At 48.4% G+C, this 20042-nt stretch overlaps 1 protein-coding gene across 3 annotated transcripts in view; it reads right to left on the reverse strand.

The window, feature by feature from the left end:
* Nucleotides 1-8172: 8172 nt before the first annotated feature.
* The window catches only part of GARRE1 (granule associated Rac and RHOG effector 1), an 82440-nt gene continuing 70570 nt past the window's right edge, over nt 8173-20042 (reverse strand). For 2 of the 3 annotated variants that reach the window (XM_034639328.1, XM_034639327.1), the window contains 5 exons: nt 18385-19418; nt 14180-14345; nt 13272-13409; nt 11309-11387; nt 10514-10822 (listed from right to left, as the gene is read on the reverse strand). In XM_034639328.1, coding sequence (XP_034495219.1) covers nt 10514-10822; nt 11309-11387; nt 13272-13409; nt 14180-14345; nt 18385-19418 — 1726 coding nt within the window. Of the gene's footprint in view, nt 10823-11308; nt 11388-13271; nt 13410-14179; nt 14346-18384; nt 19419-20042 lie in introns of all 3 variants that reach the window. The other variant, XM_034639329.1, reaches the window with a different exon arrangement.

Consider the following 20042-nt stretch of genomic DNA (forward strand, 5'->3'; position numbering starts at 1 on the left):
TCCCGCTGTCCGCGCCCTCCGGGCGACCTTGGCAGCGTCTGCTGCTATGGGGCCTTACCTTGTCTCTCCCTGCGACAGGTCAGCCACTTGGTCCGCCAGCCTATGCCTGGAAGTGACTGGGGTGAAGAGGCCGAGCTCCCCATGTCCCGGCCTGCTTCCTTGGTCCATTCATTTATTCAGCACCTTCCACACGCCGGGTCGTGTTCCAGGTGTTGAGGATACAAAGCGATAAATAAAATGTATGAGGGAGGGGGGCGGTCAGAGGCTGGTAGGTGCTGCTGACAAAAGGAAAGCTGGAAAGGGTGCTGGGAATTGGGGTTGCAATTTTGATGGCCAAGGGAAATGACTAGTGAGGTGACTTTTTGAGCAAAAGCCTGAAGAAGGTGAGGAAGACAGTCAATTAGATGTCTGGGGGGAAAGTGTTCAGGCAAAGGGAAGAACTGGAAAATCCCCTGGCGAACATGCTTAGGCGGAAGGGGGCATATGTGGCTGGAGTGCAGTGAATGAAGCAAAGAGACAGAAAGAAGTTGAGGTCAGAGAGGAAAGGAAGAAACAAAACCACATAGAACTTGTAAGTCCAGGTTGCCTGGGTGGCTAGTTGGTTAAGCGTCTGCCTTCAGCTCAGGTCGTGATCCCAGGGTCCTGGCTCCTTGCTCAGTGGGGAGCCTACTTCTCCCTCTGCCTGCTGCTCCCCCTGCTTGTGCTCACTCTCTCTCTGTGTCAAATAAATAAAATCTTAAAAAAAAAAAAAACTTGTAAGTCCTTGTGAAAGCTTTTGTTTTCTGAGAGAGATCGGAAGCCATCAAAGGGTTCTAAGCAGTGGAAGGACATCATTTAACAAGCTTTACAAAGGATCAGACCCACAATATAGCAGGAATGGAAGTAAGGACAACAGATAGGAGGCTACTGCATCAATGCAGGCCAGGGATGAAGGGAGCAGGAGTTAGGCATGGTGATCTAGACACACTGCATGAAGAACTGAGAGACAGAAAAAGAACAGTCAAGGTAACATCCAGTTTTTAACCCAAGTTCCTGGACAAATGGAATTGTCCTCACATCTTGAAGAGATTCAAGTTTTAGGGGGGAAGATCACAAACCCTATTAGACATCTAAGCATAGGTGTTGAGTTGGGTATTCCTGACTGGAGTATGGGGAGAGAAGGTTTGAGCTGGAGGAAAAACTATCCATCAGTGGATAGATTGCATTTGAAGTCATGAGCTTAGGTGAGAGTCTGGAAGAGACTGTACATATGGCCACAGAGGAGAAGAGGTCCAAGAACTGAGCACTCAAATTGATCTTCTCCATTGCCTGCTTCCCTTAGAGAGGCCAGCCATCCAGGAACATGCCCTGTCCTGCTGCCACCCCAGCCACTTCCCAGTTCCATGCAGTTGCTACCCCCGCTGGCCTCTGCAAATGGCTTTTCCCTTCCTGCCCAGGAATATCTGGGGGTCCTAAAGATGCAGAAGGAAAACAGGGAAAACTGAAGACTGAAGAAATGAGTGGTCAATAGGACTTTAGAGGGAGCCATCCTGTCCACATGGGCCCTTACTCACCCAGAGTTTTGGGTTTTTTTTAAAAGATTTGATTTACTCATTTGAGAGAGAGACAGAGAGAGAGCACAAGCAGGCGGAGAGGGAGAGGGAGAACCAGGCTCCCTGCTGAGCTGGGAGCCCGACACAGGGCTCGATCCCAGGACCTGGAGATCATGACCTGAGCCAAAGGCAGACGCTCAACCATCTGAGCCACCCAGGCGCCCAACTGACCCAGAGTTTTGGGTCAACTGTCAACTCTGAGACGTAACTGAGCTTCCCATACTTGGCACTACCCTGATAGCACTGAATGGCGTCTGTTCCCCTAAAGTCCTGAGAAATACTCCAATCAGAGTTTCCCATGCAAGCCAGTTACTTGTCTACACAGAATAGCACTCCCACCCCAAATCCTGTGTTTCATAACCTCATCCAAAAAGAAGGCCAGCCTTAGTAGTCATCACCCCATCACTTGCCCTGTGATTCCTCAGATGGAGCTAGCCCAACCGTAGCCAGTGACTGCCTTTTTCTAGTAGGTTCTTTCTGGTGACCACAGTGGACGTCTGTTGTCTTTATCCACTGCATTCCACTCCCGTGTCTCTTCCTTTGCCTCCCCGATTGCATCAGAGAAGAGCCCATGAACTAAGCCAGCCAAAAAGTGCCAGCAGGAGAAACTCAGCTTTGTATAGTGTTAAGTTGCACCTTCTAGAAAAGTAGACCTGAGGATTGGTCCCTGGTCTGAAGGAAAACAATGCAGAGAATGACCCCCAGAGAGATGCCAGAGTCAACCTCCCAGGGCCCAAATTCCTGGTGCCAGGACACCTCTGTTTGCTGCTGGAACATAAGTCAGTGATTTCGCTTAATGTTGATGTTATTTGGAGCTGGGCTATCATTTACAACTGCAAGTCTTTCCAAAGGTTTTCTGGGTGATCACCTAAGTACTGCCACACTGCTTCTCTAATGTCGTCTCCTGGCCACTTGAAACCCACAGGTGCTGCTTTGGTTCCTGAAGAAGAGGCTGGAGGTAAGGCCTGATGATTGCCTTTCTGAAGGCTTCATCTTCTCTTTGACATTTTCTAATATGCACTTCCGACAGTTTGGCCTCTGTGATTCCCAGCAGGTCTACTCCAGATTTCCCAATGATATTTTAAGTTTGACATTGTGCTTTGAAAAACCCAGTTACGTGCATTTTTTTTTAAAGATTTTATTTATTTATTTTTGCAAGGCACACAACCACACCAATGGGATGGGGGAGGGGGGAGGGGGGAACAGAGGAAGAAGCAGACTCCCTGCTGAACAGGGAGCCCAATGCAGAACTCGATCCCAGAACCCTGGGATCGTGACCTTAGCCAAAGGCAGACGCTTAACTGACTGAGCCACCCAGGAGCCCTGTATTTTCTTTATTAGCAGAAAACTATATTGCTATCTGGAGGGCCATAAGTCACAGTTGCTGAAGAGAGAAAACAAATAGGAAGACACAAAGGAGATCATTATTACTTAAAGGTCATTCATCATCCAACTAGTAGCATTGTAATGACTTCCGCTACTTTACTGTGTTTGGAGCTCTGCGCCAAATGCTCTCCCATGTAATCCTCACAGCAGCCCTGTCATCCTGCTGTCCTCCCCATTTAACAGACAGCTTAAGAAATCTGAAAATAGCCACTCTGTTGCTAAGGGGAGAATCGGTCCAAGGCTGCCTGATTTCTGAGCCCTGTTCTTGATCACCACCCGTCGTGCCTGCCACTTTCTGGCGATTCCCCATCATCTCAGTTGTTTTAACCTCAATTAGGCCTCTATGATATTAATTCCAATTGACAGGGTAGAATTTTACAAGTGGAAAAGGCCAAGAACGGCATCTCAGAAAGGGCAGGAGCTTAATCATGGAAACAAACTGAGGGTCGCTGGAGGAAGGGGGAGGGTGATGGACATTGGGGAGGGTATGTGTTGTAATGAGCGCTGGGTATTATATAAGACTGATTAATCACAGACCTGTACCCCAGAAACAGATGATACATTATATGTAAATTAATTGAATTTAAATAAAATAAAAAGAAACCACAGGAGCATGGAAAAAGTCAGAGAGGTAGGAAAATCCAACCATTGTGTTAGTCCCTTTGTACCAGATCTAAGGGTTTGTGTAGGCAAACAGGGAAAAACTCTCCAGGAAGGGTGCAGTTTGTGGGAGGGTGCTCGGTTGCTGGAGTGTGAGGTTAGCATCCCGGATCAAATCTCCGGGGATGGTTTGGGATTTGGAGTTTAGAAATGTTTCAGTGTAAAGTAATTTTACATTCTCACGAGAGTTAAACCCTACTTTTTTTTTTTTTCTTTTAAAGATTTTATTTATTTATTTATTTGACAGAGATAGCGACAGCCAGGCGAGAGAGGGAACACAAGCAGGGGGAGTGGGAGAGGAAGAAGCAGGCTCATAGCGGAGGAGCCTGATGTGGGGCTCGATCCCATAACGCCGGGATCACGCCCTGAGCCGAAGGCAGACGCTTAACCGCTGTGCCACCCAGGCGCCCCATAATCCTACTGTTTTCTACCCCCATGGCAACCAAATGTGCCAAGCCCTGTCTACAACTACCTACAGTGTAGGGTGCAGATACCTGAGGATCCTGGGGGCGCTGAAGGTTGGAGGGCTGGACTTAAGCCACAACCGAAAGAAAACCTGGCTCAGAGCCTATTGCAGCCTTAGAAAACCCGCTGGGTCCCACTAAGTATTTGTGAAACCAGCACTTCGTAAGCCTGTGGCGAGCGATTAGAGTTCCTAACAAGAGCCCTGTTCTGTAGATGGGGAAACTGAGGCATGGGCATTTAGATAAGTCAGGCCTTAATTTGGGACTGCTGGACAGGAGTCAGGAAGGATCTGGAGGTTAGGAATCACCCGCTAAGGTCTGAGACCGTGCGAGGGGAGGAGAGGGGAGAGGCAGCTCTGCTGCTGAGCTGAAGGAGCCCACGGGAGGTCGGGCGCGGGGCGATCCACGCCGAGGGATTTTCGCCAGCTGTTCCGGGGAAACGCACCCACGGAGATGCTGAGTCATGGCGACCTGGCGAGGCCAGAGAACTGCAACTCCAAGGAGACGCACTCAGCTCCTACCGCAGAAGCCACTCTCGGAAGAGGGCTGTGCGTACGAGGCTACGCGCAGGCTAGGCGGGATTGGCGTGGGTTGGGGGCGGGGGCGCGCACGCGTCTGCGTGTGAGCTCGCACGTCCGGGGTGCACATGTGCGCATGTCCCCGCGCCGGCTGGGGAGTTGGGATGCTGAGAGAACTAGCAAACGCCTCCGTCTGCACGTCTGGGATGGACGTGCGCGCGCATGTGCGCAAAGTCCTAGTGGGGCGGATGTGCGCGTGCGCACGCCGGCCGACCCGCTAGTGGGGTCGTCAGCGCCCCCCGCAGGCCGCGAGCTCGTCCTGCGTCGCGGTGTTAGCCTGCGCGGCAGAGTTTTGTCTCTTCCGGATGTCGCCCCCAGATTTTCCCTGTGACTCCATTGTTAGGTGCTTAAAAAAAGTTCCTTACCGCGCAAAGGCTTGGGTTTCCACGAGAATAGAAAACTATAGTTACTAAAAAGCTGCATAATCCTGCCTGCAGTTCCTAATGTCAATCTCAACTCACAGTTCTGGTACAAACTCTGGTCATCGTGCTTATTCTTTTAGTTTGATGTAAGAGTTAAAGTCATTTTTTAAAATTTAAAGATTGGCATTAGAATTTGCTCAATAACTTGCCCATCAACACCTCGTTTGGTCTGGCTTCTCTGGAATTGCTTCCTGCTGTTCTGCACCCTGGCCATGTGGCCATGAACAAGACTTGTTCCTTTCTCGCAGGAGGCCTTCGTTCTAGTGAGAACGACAAAGGCAAACTCGATTCCAGGGGAGCACTAAGTGCTATAACGAAAAACAAAGTGAGTAGAGGCTGGGCCCTGGCCCAAGAGAACAGATGGAGGCAGAAGCAGGGAGCACTGGTGGGAGCAGCAGGCAGGTGGGCACTGGGGGAGGGACACTGAGGTTAGCAGAAGTGTATGGGAAACCCTGAGGCCAGAGAGGCAGAGGCAGGAGCCAGGTGAGCACCAGGTTGTCGGTAGCATTTTTAAGAACACGATGGAATTCAAATGTGCGTGTAGATAGACTTATAAGATCCGCCAGATGAGGAGAGTAAAGAAAAGAAGTAAAAATGTCTTCTAAGATTTCTGCCAGAGCAGCTGGGTGGATGGCTGTTGGCCCCTCTTTGCAAGGATGGGAAAGATGGAGTTGTCTTCCCTAAAGACTGAGTTTTCTTCTCCAAAGAAGACATACGGGTGGCCAACAGACAGATGAAAAGATGCTTAGTACCATTGATCATCGGGGAAATGCAAATCAAAACTGCAATGAGATATCACCTCACACCTGTCAGAATGGCTAAGATCAGGGGTGGCTGGGTGGCTCAGTCGGTTAAGTGTCTGCCTTCGGCTCAGGTCATGATCCCAGGGTCCTGGGATCAAGCCCCCCATCAGGCTCCCTGCTCAGCGGGAAGCCTGCTTCTCCCTCTCCCACTCCCCCTGCTGGTGTTCCCTCTCTCACGGTGTCTCTCTGTCCAATTAATAAATAAAATCTTAAAACAAAAAATAAAAAAATGGCTAAAATAAAAAAACACAAAAAAACAAGTGCTGGCAAGGATGTGGAGAAATAGAAACCCTTGAGCACTGTTGGTGGGAATGCAAACTGGTACAGCTACTGTGGAAAACAGTATGGAGGTTCCTCACAAAATTAAAAATAGACCTACCCTATGATCAAATAATTGCACTAGTAGGTATTTACCTAAAGAATAAAAAACTCTAATTCAAAGGGATTCTGGCACCCCTATGTGTTTATTGCAGCATTACTTACAACAGCCAGATTATGGAAGCAACATAAGTGTCCAACGATAGATGAATGGATAAGGAAAAAGTGGTATAGACAGACAATGGAATATTATTCAGCCACAAAAAAGAATGAAATCTTGCCATTTGCAACAACATGGATGGAGCCAGAGTATACCACCAAGAGAAATAAGCCAGAGAAAGACAAATACCATATGATTTCACTCATATGTGGTATTTAAGAAACAAAGGAAAAAAAAGGACAAACCAAAAAATAGTCTCTTAACCATAGAGAATCGATGGTTCCCAGAGGGGAGGTGGGTGGGGGAGAAGCCCCCTGCATCTTCTTTTCAGCCCTGACTCCTAGCAAGGAGTCATCCCAGGTGACTTTAGATGTTGAAAGGAACATGACACTCCTGAAACAATCCTTACTGCTCACTTAAGCCTGCATCCCAAACTCAGTCCCAGTACTAGCCACATCCAGTCCCACCAGCCATGCAGAGGCCTGAGCCCAGCCAGCTTACCCTTGTGGAATCAGAAGGCCAGCTGTGTGTGTTACTTCCAGGAGCCTGCCCCTGGATGTTCCTCAGCATATGTGGCTGGGAGGCAGCCAGTCATGTTTTCATGGCTTTTTGGCATTTGAGGAGCTGGCCATTAGAACGTTTATTTCCTGTTTCCAGATCAGGAAGCAGGTCACAGTAGTGGCCATACAATGCACAAAGGGCCATCCCCTCGGAATGCCATGGTTGGCATGCTGTGTTTCAGCAACATGCCTTGAGCTGGATGCCCTACTTTGCCAGGATCACCCAGGTGACAAAGGAGGGGTCCCCCGCATCACAGGGACCCTCCTGTAGCTCAGGTGTAACATTTATCTGTTCAGGTTTCCACGCTCACCCATCTGGCACATAGCTGTGCCCTGGAATTCCTCTTCTGTCTCCACTGCTGCTGAGAACTGAAGTCAGTGAACAGCATCACGTACTGGTGTTGAACAGGAACATGCTTGAATAAAAGGCTAGCATTTTAATATGTACTTCTAGTGTATTTCCTAGCACACTCATGCAACATAGCTTTTACTAAGTAGCCTTGTCCTGGGATGCACTGAGAAGGCTCTGGGTCTTGGTCCCCACGCTTAGCTTCTGGGCATTTCAGCAGAAAGAAGCCTGAATGGTACTTACACTGGTAGGTTCTAGATTAATGCTCATAACTGTTTTCTTGAGTTCATGAAAAAAGTTTTGCATCAAGTACTGTCTTGTTGTAAGTGAAAAGAAGTTGAAATTCCCCTGTAATCCATCCTCCCTCTGTGGTTCCCACTGAACCAGCTTTCCTTTTGCGGAGCAGGATGACATCACCTAATGAGACTAGTCCTTGTCCCTGAAAGGTATGGTCTCTTTGTCAGATGTGGGGTCCCTGACAGAGCAGGGGGAAAGCTCATCATCCCTGGGTCTGCTCCTTGGAAAGGCTGGCTGGCAGTTCACCGTGCCCGTGGTTGGTGGAACGTGGGGGTTGGCAGACCACAACCCAAGGAGAGAACCTGCATCCTTTCAGGTGGTCTCCTTCACCATGACATTGGCTCTGCCCCCACAGAGTCTGCTTTTAGGGAAGCAGACTAGAGAGGTGTGGTAGGTTGTCTGCTTTTCTGCCCACCCACCCCAGCTCATCCTAATACTCCCAGTGGTCTTTCCTCCAGCAAGGTCTCAGAACCAGAGGACGAGCTGACCTAAAACACCAATGCGGGTGCAGCTTTTCAAAGTCATGAATCAGGCAGGGCTTCCGACGTGTCTGCTGCAGTTCATTTCAAACAGCGATACAAAATATTATTAAATGTATATTTTTAATAAAGCCAATAGTTATTTTACTTATAGGAGCTTTAAAAGTAAGATACAAAATGTAGAGTTCCAGTTTGGAAGCGTTGTAACTATTCACACGATGTCCTGCTGATGCCCGAGCAAGGCAGTCACGCCCGGCCATGCAAAGGACACACACACTCACACACGCACACACATGCGCTTTGGCGAGACCCCTCTGCCGAGCGCAGCACCTGGAATTACCAGTGTTCAGAGCAAGGCGGTGCCGAGAACACAGCACCTACAACAAGGAGACCACACAAATAGCTTCACACAGTCTCACAGCCCATGGAGATGCAATTACAAAACGTCCTGCTCAATCGAGAAAAACAGACTGGGAAGTGAAAATGTAGCGGTGCCAAGGTCACCTGCACTGGGGCATCAAGGGCTGACCTCTGTCCGGGGTGAGGTCTTTGGGGAGGCACTATGAAAACAAGAGTACTTCAGTATAATCGAACTTGAAATACAAGGTACTGTGGACACGTTACGGAAGAAAAACAGAAAACTATCTTACAAGGAAAATAGCCACAAACAACTCGGACAGATTAGTGCACACACTGGGACAGCGAACGGAGACAAGAGCCACGCAGGGTCGGTGCAAAGCACGTGCCTGAAGAAGTCTATGTACAAAACAGTTCTCTGTAAACATGGTGAGGTGAATGTTCAGAACCCACGGTGAAAGGATCATAAGTACAGGCAGCAACGGCATCCCCGCACAGCACAAAAGACGACACCCGAGGCCTGGAAACAGCCTGGCAACACAGTACTAAAAATTCAGATGGCTGGGCTCAGACACCCTAGGGGGCCTCTCTCATTAGTGTGTATACATACATATACATATATATTTTTTCTTTTTGGTATTTTTAAATATAAATTTACTTATATCCATAGAAAAATGAGAACATAAATGTGTTATTACAATCTCTGCTGGAAAAGCTTATATGGAGTTAGAAAGAATAAACCATTTATTAGTAGTTAACATATATATTAAAATGGTTTAATGATTTAAGAAAATATAAAAAAAATATTAATACTGTCAAACTTTCATACCAGAAAATATTATGGATTTTTCTCAATTAGACTTTTTCAAAGATGAAATATGAAAAATTTAAATAAGTTTTATATAAAGAACTTCTGTAACCTCAATTAATATACAGTGGGATATGTCTACTCTATAGAGATATATGTATCATTATTTCTCAATTTAAGCACCATTCAATTCTTCTGGATCCATTCTGGCTGGAAAATATCCCTAAATCCACAGGATGTTATCTCTTTAATGGCACATGTAACTGAAAATGAGGTGGTTTTTTTGTTCTTGGTTGTTTTTTTTTTTTAAGAAAAGACTTTAAATTAATTTCTATCTACATCTTAATTGGTTTGTCTTGAGCCAGCTCACAAATGTTACTGCAAGTTCAAGTGCAGGTGTCTCTGTGCAGCCCCTTGACCACACCCCCATGTTTAGAGACTGTGTCAAAGCCTCTGGCCACGTGTGGATCGGACGGCAGCAGGTGCAACGTTATCCCGCACACAGACAGCAGCCAGCTGGCTCATCTCCATGCACCATCAGGAATATCCCTCTGACATCAGTTTTACGATCCTGGTTTTGTAAATCTGGTCAGGACTGCACCCCTTGGGCGCTGCTTGGGGTGGTGAGGCGCTGCCCACCCACAGAAAACCCAGGTGATTGCTTCCAATCACAAATATTCTATACTTTGCCCATTTCGTATAAGCTTAAATAAAGATAGTGTTGAACAAACCTCCAGCCTCTATATTTGTTATCTTAAAATAGTCAATGCATTTTAGGCGGGAGATGTTTTAACTAAAAAAACTATATGAAAAATAGCTATAAAATACAGTGATTGATGTGGTCATCACTCAATGTGTTAAGAAGGGGGAGGGGGAGGGTTTCAGAAGAATGGTCAGTTTTGCTCTCAGCCTTCAGGCCTGATGCCTTCCCAACACACACAGTAGGACTACAAACTTGAGAGCTGTGTTTCTCAAAGCGCGGCCTGTGGCCCACCTGCATCAGAATCACTGGAGGAGCTTATTAAACTCGAAGATCCCCCAGCATCTCCCTGAGGGTCAGAAACCTGTTTCCAGCTGGCCCTCCAGGGCTCTGATGCTTCCAAAGTTAGAGAAGCCAGGCCTTAAAGGCTTGGAGCTGCTAACTACCCCCATCCCCAAGGATCCCTGCCTGGGACAGGGGTGCACTGGTCCTCTGGGGGGCTGGTGCCAGCTAGTCAGCCCTGGGGTGGGGACACTGGCCCCAACAGCTCAGGCAGGTGGGCAGGCAGGCAGGCCTTGGGTCAGTACTGGGGCAAGTAGGCCGGCCTGCGCTCAGCCTTCCCAGGGAAGGCCTTAAAGCCCTTGGGTGCTGCCTTGTGTGCTGGTGGGGGTGGGGGCTGCGGTGGGGTCTGCACATAGGTAAAGGAGGCGGCGCTGCAGTCGCTGGTCGCAGCCCACACTGGCGACTGCAGCATCTGCATGGTGTCATTCCACTGGCTGCCAGGGCCGGCAACTGCGTAGAGTGGTGCGCTCGGGCTAGGCAGTGTGCTGGGCAGCGGGGAAGGGTGTTGCCAGGGTGCTTTGGGTGGCCACGTTTTGGTTTTGTTATCCTGAGAGACAGAAGAGGGTTCTTAGTGGCATTTCTGGCAATTCATCATCTTTTCCCACCTCCCCAGGTCTCTGGTCCTTATTCCCACCTGGGAGACAGGGTAGAAGCCCCAGCCCTCTGGGGGCAGCACTGTCTAGCTGAACTGGCAATGACAGAAGGGCTCTGTATCTGTGCTGTTCAATGCAGTAGCCACTCACTGCATGTGGCCAGTGCCACTAAGGAACTCAATCTGTATTTACATTTGATTCATTCCAATTTAAACAGCCACCTGTGGCTGCTGGCTATCACAGTGGATGGCACAACCCCAGGCATCCTCTACATTTGGCTCTGAGTCAGCTGGATGGCTAATCATGGGGAAAAAAAGTTGTTTACCACAAAGAACCTGTCATTGCTTTGAATCCCTCTTAAAACTTCAGCTCTGGAACCTCGCTCGTGGTCTGTACCCCATACAGCTGGCCCTTCATGGCCAGAGCAGGGCCCACGGTACCTGGTTCATGTCCTCCACTGTGGTAAGAAGAGGCGGTGAGGGCAGCGTGCTGGTCTCCTGCTCTCCACTGCTGTGTTTCCTGAAAGAATCAAGAGCTCAGGGCAGTGGGTGCCTGGCTTGCTGCCCTGCTGACCTCGAACCGTTAGCCACCTGGTTCTGGGCGCTGGTTCTGGGTGGGAAGACCTTGGGTCCACTGCATGCTGGGGATTGGGTGGGTGGAGCACTCCCAGAAGCCATTCCCAGGCTTGGGGAGGGGCGGGGTTGACAGGCAGGGGGAGGGGCAGGGGTGACAGGCAGAAGGACAGGTGCCGGCTTTGGGTCTACCAGGCTCTGGCTTTTGTTAATGTATTCAACAGAGACCGCTTACCATGCTGGGGAAGTGGGACTTAAGAGACTGTTAGTTTTAATGACAAACATGAAAAATTTCTGTTACAATGTGGAATGAAAAAGGCCGGACAGAGCAGGCTCAGAGCCAAGTAAATCAGTCTATCCGAGCTCCTGCCTGCAGACAGCAATCTCTGGAGGAGGGGCTTCCTCGACATCTGCTCGGCCTCTCCGATTTCCCTTGTCTCAAACAGACATCTTAAATGCTACCCCTGGCTCAATCCTGCTCCTCCTGTCTCAGTTCACTGGCACCCCCTTTTATATAGATGTTCCAGCCAAAACCTCACATATCATCCCTGACTCTTCTCTCTCACACATACCCCCTTGCCAATCTCTCACTAGTTCCCCCCTCATTTTGTTCAGCTGTCTGCTCATCAGCGGCCTCCCTGACTCCCATATATACTTTTTTTTTTTTTTTTTTTTTTTTAAGATTTTATTTATTTATTTGACAGAGATAGAGACAGCTAGCGAGAGAGGGAACACAAGCAGGGGGAGTGGGAGAGGAAGAAGCAGGCTCATAGTAGAGGAGCCTGATGTGGGGCTCGATCCCGTAACGTCGGGATCACGCCCTGAGCCGAAGGCAGACGCTTAACCGCTGTGCCACCCAGGCGCCCCCCCATATATACATTTTTTAAATAGGCTCCCCACCCAATGTGGAGCGCAATGTGGGGCCTGAACTCATGACTCCGAGATTAAGACCTGAATTGATACCAAGAGTCAGATGCTTGACCAACTGAGCCACCCAGGAACCCCCCTATATTTTTCTTCATAGCAACTAACCCAACCTGACATGTTTGGGTTTTTCTTCTCCTTTCCTTTCTTTTTCTTTTCCTTTCTTTTCTTTTTCTTCTTTCTCTTTCTTCCATTCTTTCTTCCTTCCTTCCTTTTCTTTCTTTCCTTTCTTTTTTCTTTCTTTCCCTTCCTTCCTTCCTCTTTCCCTTTCTCTTTTTTCCTTTTTCCTTCCTTCCTTATCTCTCTCCTTTCTCTCTCTCTCTCTCTCTCTCTCTCTTTCTGAGTAGCCTCCATGCCCAATGTGCAGGTTGAACTCATGACCCTGAGACCAGGAGTCTCATGCTCTATCAAATGAGCCAGCCAGGGACCCCTACTTTTAAAAACTTCTTAGACCTGAATATACTCTATTATGTTTTCTCTTCAACTTTGACGAAGAAACTAAGGATCAGAGTGGGGCAGGCCCTTGTCTGGAGTTGCAAAGCCTATTGGTGAGTCCTGATTAGAACCTGGTCGTCCTGATCTCCTCCCACAGAAAGGGCTGCCTCTTGTAAGGCACAGATCAGTATCAGCAGACCCCATTTCCAGAACCCACCCTTGCCTTATATTGGTATTTTTGGCTACCACTTCCATGAGACTGTTCTGCCAGCAAAGCCTCAACCCAATGTTAAGTCACCTGGGCTACAAGCAAGCCTGCATGGTAGCCACAGAAGACTCAGCAAGGCTGTGCTAGCAGAGGCCCTCTGCCTCTCTCACACCAGGCTGATGGGGAGCCATGGGGTTCCTGATCTCTCTAGAGCTGTTCATGCACCCCTCTGCCTTTTGTTTGCATTTAGAAAGCTTCTCATACCTTCTTTGCTTGACAGCAGCCACGAGGTCAGGCCCTGAAAACATGGAGAACAAGCTGTCCCCATTGGCAGAGGACGTCTCGTCACTTGAGCTGGCAGAGTCCCCCTGAGCACCCGACCAGCCGCTGTGCAGGCCATCCCTGAAAGGCAGAGAGAGAAGTTGGTCCCGGGCCTCCTGCAGCCAGCCCGGACACCAGCTGGACAAGCCCGAGGCTGCCCCCTCGCCCTCGGCCCTAAAGGAACCATCTTTACCCCGCACTCATCTAACAACCAGATCGCGGTCTCGTCTCCCCTTCTAAAAACCTGAGCTTTTCTTCCTGTCCCTTATTTAGAAAGTAACACGTACTCTTTGCTGCCCTTTATTCTTCTCGGAAGTCTGTGCTTTGCATATGAAATTCATGTTAGAGCAAAAAGCTGAAATGGTCTTTAGCTGTCCAGATTTATTAACTGGGTAGCAGCAAGACACGTGAAAAATCAACCTCCCGTTGTCTGTGGGACGCAAATCTGCAGTTCTCTTGATACACTGGCATCTGAACCATACACCTGTGCTTCCTGGAGGCCACAAGGATCGCATTCCATGAATCGCATGGGTTTCACAGCCATGCACATTTCAGCACGCAGACCGTGTTAAACATTCAATGACCTCACAAACACCGTCAAGTTCCCAGTTCAGGGCAGAAGAGTATGTGTTGAAAATCATCAATTTCCACCAATGGTGTGTTCACAGGGACACATCATGCTACTCGGCATATTCGAGTCTGTCACAAAACTCTGCCCACCTGAAGACTTGACCAGATGCCACTCTCTTACAGGGAGCCTTGGAATCGAGTTGCCTGGTAAGAGTGCACGAGGGCCCCCTGGGGGATACCCAGGCCCCAAACTCTGCTTCCCTGATACAGCCAGCACTCACCCTTCTGTGAAGAACTCTGGGAAAGGCCAGGTCCGATGGGCATCATCCATGGGTGGCCAGTGGCCCCGGGGGTGGCCTGGGCGGCGGCCATGTTGCACTTGCCGCTTCTGCTGCATTGCCTGGCTCACCCCTGCCACGTAGCGAGCAAACTCGGGGTCCGAACCCACTGTGTTAAGACAAAGGGACAGAGAGGGGTTGGGGCCACACTGGCCTCTCGTTTCCTTCCCTGCCTCCCGAGCACATGCTGGTCACACACACAGTGAAAAGTGGGGAGGTGCTGCCAGGCTTGTGGCCCCGAGAACCAGAGAGCTGGCTGTAGGACTGGGGCTGTTAGCCGGATGTCTGACACTGGGATATGGGGCGTGCACAGGGACTGTCAAGAAGGGTTATGCCTAGGACAGAGGCAGGCTGAATGGGACCGAAGACAGAGAGAACACAAAAGGATCATGATTAAAGTTTAAAGACAAATACCAGATACTTAAAAATGTTCCAGTGTCTGGTGCTATGTACATAACAACTTAGAAAATCACAAGATTGATGTCTTTAAGTGAACTGATAACCTGAAAGTTATTAAAGCATCAGGGTCAGCCAGATAGAGGTATGTCATTTCCACTTGGCCCAACTCGAATCCAGGATTTCCCTGGATATTGGATGGCAGACCTAGTCATTCAGTGTGAAGATAGTGAGAGTGGTAATGAGTGAGATGAAATTTCAGAATTTCAGAAGTATTAAGAGGGGACTGGAAACATACTGGACAGAGCTGAGTAAGGGTAGGCAGGGCAGTATAAGCGGGAGAAAAAACAGCATAGAGGACATTGAGAGAAAAAGTCAAACGAAGATATGGCAGGGGGGCACCTGGGTGGCTCAGCTGGTTAAACATCTGCTTTCAGCTCAGGACATGAACCCAGGGTCCTGGGATGAGGCCCACGTCGGGCTTCCTGCTCAGTGGGGAGCCTGCTTCTCCCTCTCCTCCCCCCTCATGCTCTCTCTCGCTATCTGTATCTCTCTCTCTCAAATAAATAAATAAAATCTTAAAAAAAAAAAAAAAAGAGGGGGCGCCTGGGTAGCGCAGTCGTTAAGCGCCTGCCTTCGGCTCAGGGCATCATCCCGGCATTCCGGGATTGAGTCCCACATCGGGGTCCTCGGCTGGGAGCCTGCTTCTTCCTCTCCCTCTCCCCTGCTGTGTTCCCTCTTTTGCTGGCTGTCTCTCTGTCACATAAATAAATAAAATCTTTAAAAAAAAAAAAAAAAGAGGGTATGGCAGGGAAGTATCTATGGCTCACAAATTGAATATGACTCAGCAGTGTGTACTTTTCAGCTTCAAGTTGGGAAAGATACTAGGGCAAAATCTCACTCTTAGCTCATCCTCAGGGCACTGCCCCAGCATTGCTGGTGAGACTGCGCACTGCACAAGGATGTCCACACCAGGGGAGGCGGGGCGGGGGGGGGGGCGGGGCTNGGGGGGGGGGCGGGTGCTGGGCCGAAACCGAGGCCCCCTTCTCAGTGAGTCAAGCCATGCCTCCAGGGGTAAGCATGCCCTGTCTAGAGGGGGCACTCTGCTCTCACTGGCCCTGTCCAAGAGGGTGCCTTCTGTAATTCATCTATCCTGAGGACTGCATTTCCTTCATTTGGGGAAAGGGTGATATAGATCTTATGCCCTCAGGGCGGGTTCTGCAGGAAGGTACGTTAAGGACCTGCAGGTCAGAAAGGAACAAGCGGAAGATAAAGCTAATAGGATTTGGGGTGCCTGGGTGGCTCAGTCATTAAGCGTCTGCCTTCGGCTCAGGGCGTGATCCCAGAGTTCTGGGACCGAGCCCCGCATCGGGCTCCTCCGCTGGGAGCCTGCTTCTTTTCCTCTCCCACTCCCCCTATTGTGTTCCGTCTCTGGCTGGCTGTCTCCCTCTCTGTCAAATAAATAAATAAAATCTTAAAAAAAAAAGAAAAGCTAATAGGATTTGTAGCTTAAAGACATAGAGTCCATCCAGGCCTCAATAAAGATCAAAGATAGTAAAATTCTGCCAAACACTGTTTATACTCTTTACACTCTGTAATTAATTACATGACTATCAAAAGATATACAGACTGTTTAATAGCAGCTGAAAAAATGCACCGCACCCACCCCAGTCAGTGGCAGCCAGGTAGGGCCTGCTTTTCTGGAGTGGGGCGGAACCGTTTGCCCTTCCTGTGCTCCAGGGTTCAAGGTTGCCCGCATCTACCACCCAAGGGGAGCGAGAACAAGAAAGCATGAGCAGCAGTAAGAGGGATTTTTAGAGGACCTAAGAAAACAATTTCCTTCCATTCGTAGCTAATGCTGGGTTGTTTTAGCAGGGAATTCCTCTTCTGCTGGTTATTTATATAAATATTTGCTATAGTTATTTATATATTTCACAGTATTCTCCTTGTAAATGAAATATATTTTCCACTCTGTATACCTTTCGCTAAATTAGAGAAAAGAGTAACAGATTTCTATGTATTTATCTTGCATCTACCCACCTTACCAGACTCGCTTACTAATTCTCCTTTTTTTATTGAGGGTTCTCCCCCCTCCAATTCTATTGCCTGCCAAGAGATGTGCTTTTCAATGTATCTTTTTCTAAAGCTTACACACATCTTGCTGTATTTGCTAGAAAGTCCAAGACAAAGTTACACACTATTGGCAGTAACAGCTGCCACCCTATCTGGGTCTTGATTTTAACTATAGTAATTTTGTTTCACTATACAGAGTTATACTTGCTACTGGCTTTTGGTAGAGTCTTTTTTTAATATTCAAGAAATTTCTATTCATGTCTTACTTGGAGGTTTTTTGGAATCACTAGTGTCTTTTATCAAATGTCTCTGCAGCATCTACTGTCTCATGACTTCTCACGTAGTGGGCTGATACCACGGATTCCTGAGCAGTAGCAGAGTCCCTGACGCTGGCCCACCTACCACCCCTGCAGTTTGCCGACTGTAGAAATGGGGAGCTGCTCTTCCCTTCGCGCCTCCGTTTTCCAGCCTCTATCCACACTCCTAAAGAGAGGACGACGGTTTGCTTTTTAAATAACCCTTATAAAGTTTTTATGGTAAAAACACGTTGGCTTCATAATTACTGTTCCATTTTCTTCCACTGAAACAGATCTAGGCAGGTTTTCTAGTTTTTGGTACAATTTTGGTGATGTATATTTTATTAAGAACGAACCCATTTTTCCATTCAGTTTTCAAATATGTTGTCATTGAGTCGTATGTAGTAACGTCTTAAACTACTCTTAATCTCTCCTATTTCTGGAGTGATATCTCTTTTCTCTTTCCTTTTTTTTTGGTTAAAAATTTTATTTATTTATTTATTTTAAAGTTTTATTTATTTGTCAGAGAGAACACAAGCAGGGGAAACAGCAGGCCGAGGGAGAAGCAGGCTCCCCGCTGAGCAAGGAGCCCCATGCAGGACTTGATCCCAGAACCCTGGGATCATGACCTGAGCTGAAGGCAGATGCTTAACTGACTGAGCCACCTAGGCACCCCTCCTTTCTCTTCCCTTATCTTGTTTCTCTTTGCTCTCTCTTATCGAGGCTTACAACAAATTGGTTTATCTATTCTGCTGGGCTTTAAGAGACGCTTCTTTGAGATTTTATTTACAATTTCTACTATATTTTTCTTTTAAATTTAATTAATCTTGGCTTTTCTCCTTAATGAATTCCTCCTCCTAGTTTATTTTTGTTTGTTTCTAAGTCCTTTTTCTAATTTCCTAAGATAACTCTGTGGTATTTTCACACTGTTCAGGCCAAGAGAAGCCATATTCTCTGAAGGCAGGAAGTACTCTAACACCTTTCATGGGTCCTAGAGTTTAAGCGAATCACAGGACAGGTTATATAATCGGAAAAAGAGCAGCTCATAAAGTGCCTGCCACCTTGGCTCCCATGACTAGGAGAGCCCAGACTCGAGCCCACTGGAACCATGGGACATGGAGCCATTCAAGCAACTTCTCTTAGCCTCAATCCCAGCCTCTGCACAGTGAGAAAAATAGTGGTCCTTACCTTCTTAGCCTCATTCTCAAGACGGCTGCCTACCTTTGCTGGATGTGTCCCATACTTGCCATCCCACAGCAACAGAGGTCTTTAAAGGGAAATTAGGTCACTTGCCCTCACAAGTGAGACTGTGTTGGATGGGCCCTATGAAGTCCTCAGTGATTACATTTATGTGAAAACCCCAAGTGGGGGGGGTCCACATACCTGCAGGATCAAAAGGCAGAATCTCTCCCAACATCCCAAAGACTCCATCACTTTGGTCACGGTTTGGCCAGGTGTTATTTCTAGGTCCCTGCGGCTTCTGTCCCAAAACCTCCGACATCACATTATCCATATAGCTGCTCACCAGACCCAAGCTGTACAAGTCAGAACTGAGATCGGATATGCCCGGCCATTGGCCAAGAGGGGACAGACCTGCTCCAACAGGCTGTGCTGGCTGCTGGGCTGAGCCATGCACCCACTTCCCAGGGGCCCGAGGCTGAGGCGGGGGCTGCTGAGGTCCAATGGGTTGGAGCAGGTGTTGGTAGTACTGGACCTGGGGCTGTTGCTGCTTTGGGGATTGCTGCTGAGGTGCCAGGCCTGGCTGGGGGGTCAGAGGTGTGTGGGCCCCAGCCTGGGATGGCCGTGGTGGAGGGGGCGCTGACAGTGGTTGCTGCTGTGGCTGCATGGCTCCTGTCTTCTGTTCAGTCGCCATGGCTGTGGCAGCAGAATTACGCCTTGTCACCAACGGGGAGCCCTGATGTGACTGGCCCATGTTAAAGCCTGAAAGAAAATCGATCACCTCCTGCATCTCCTGATCAGTTGGTAAGTTCATGCCCTTCTCATCCTTGCCATCATCCCCTTGCAGGAAGTTGTCACGCCTCTCCATGAGAAAACCATTGGCCATTTGATTACTGGAATTCTGCGCTGACTGTGAAGGGTCTGTAGTCCTAGGGAAATTACCAATGTTCAAAATGCTTTGTAACCTTGAGTCAATATTGCTGGGCATTTTGGCCTTCTCTTCCGAACACCCAGCTATGAAGAGGTTTTTGGAAGGGGTATTTGGGATGGAATAATTTGTGCTGCTGCTAGAGCTGGCACATGAAGCTTTTTTGGTGAACCGGGATGTCAGTTTGGAGAACGTCTTCTGCAGGCCACCTGAAGATTTGTTTCCATTCCCAGAAGGCAGGTCAGCCTGATTCCCAAAATCGCAGATCTCCCTTTGAAGCTGGATCTGTATGCAGGGTAAAGCTTGTTCCCTATTAAACAGAAACGAAAAATTTAAAAAAGACAAAAATACAAATTGGACAAATGAAATGGATCTCTCTGCATCTAAGAAAGACTCTAAGGACAAAGACAGTCTCTAGTTGGTTGGCATCAGGCTCACCTATTTTATAGATAAATAAAATGAACACCCAAGACTTTTATGTGTACGTAAGAATGATGCAGCAGAGGGACGTAGGTAAATCCACATGGGCGGGGGGGGGGCGGGTGGCGGCGAGTGGGACTCAGTGACACCATGCAGCACTGTTGTCCTTGGAAGGAACTTACAGACAGTGCCAACAACAGAAGATGGTTACCTCCAAGGTTTTCCGATCACTTTCCTAGTACAGAAAGAGAGCCCCAGAGACGGAAAGAGTATGGGGCTGAGGCAGGTGACGGCTGCAGTGACCCAGGACAAGCTACTCAGTGTTCTGGGCCTTGGTGCTCGTGAGTTAAGAAAGGGGGCACACGGCTAGATGTTCAAGGACCCTACCATTCTGAAGTTCATAATTCCCAGAGACAGTCTTGCGACTGTCAGCTGCTTTCAGAGATAAATAAATTTCATGTAGGATATAAGTAAATTTTCCACACATTTCTCTGGTCTTTGTTCCTAAGGAGAA

Source organism: Ailuropoda melanoleuca, chromosome 12 (genome assembly GCF_002007445.2).
Source record: "Ailuropoda melanoleuca isolate Jingjing chromosome 12, ASM200744v2, whole genome shotgun sequence".
Taxonomy (NCBI): Eukaryota; Metazoa; Chordata; class Mammalia; order Carnivora; family Ursidae; genus Ailuropoda; species Ailuropoda melanoleuca.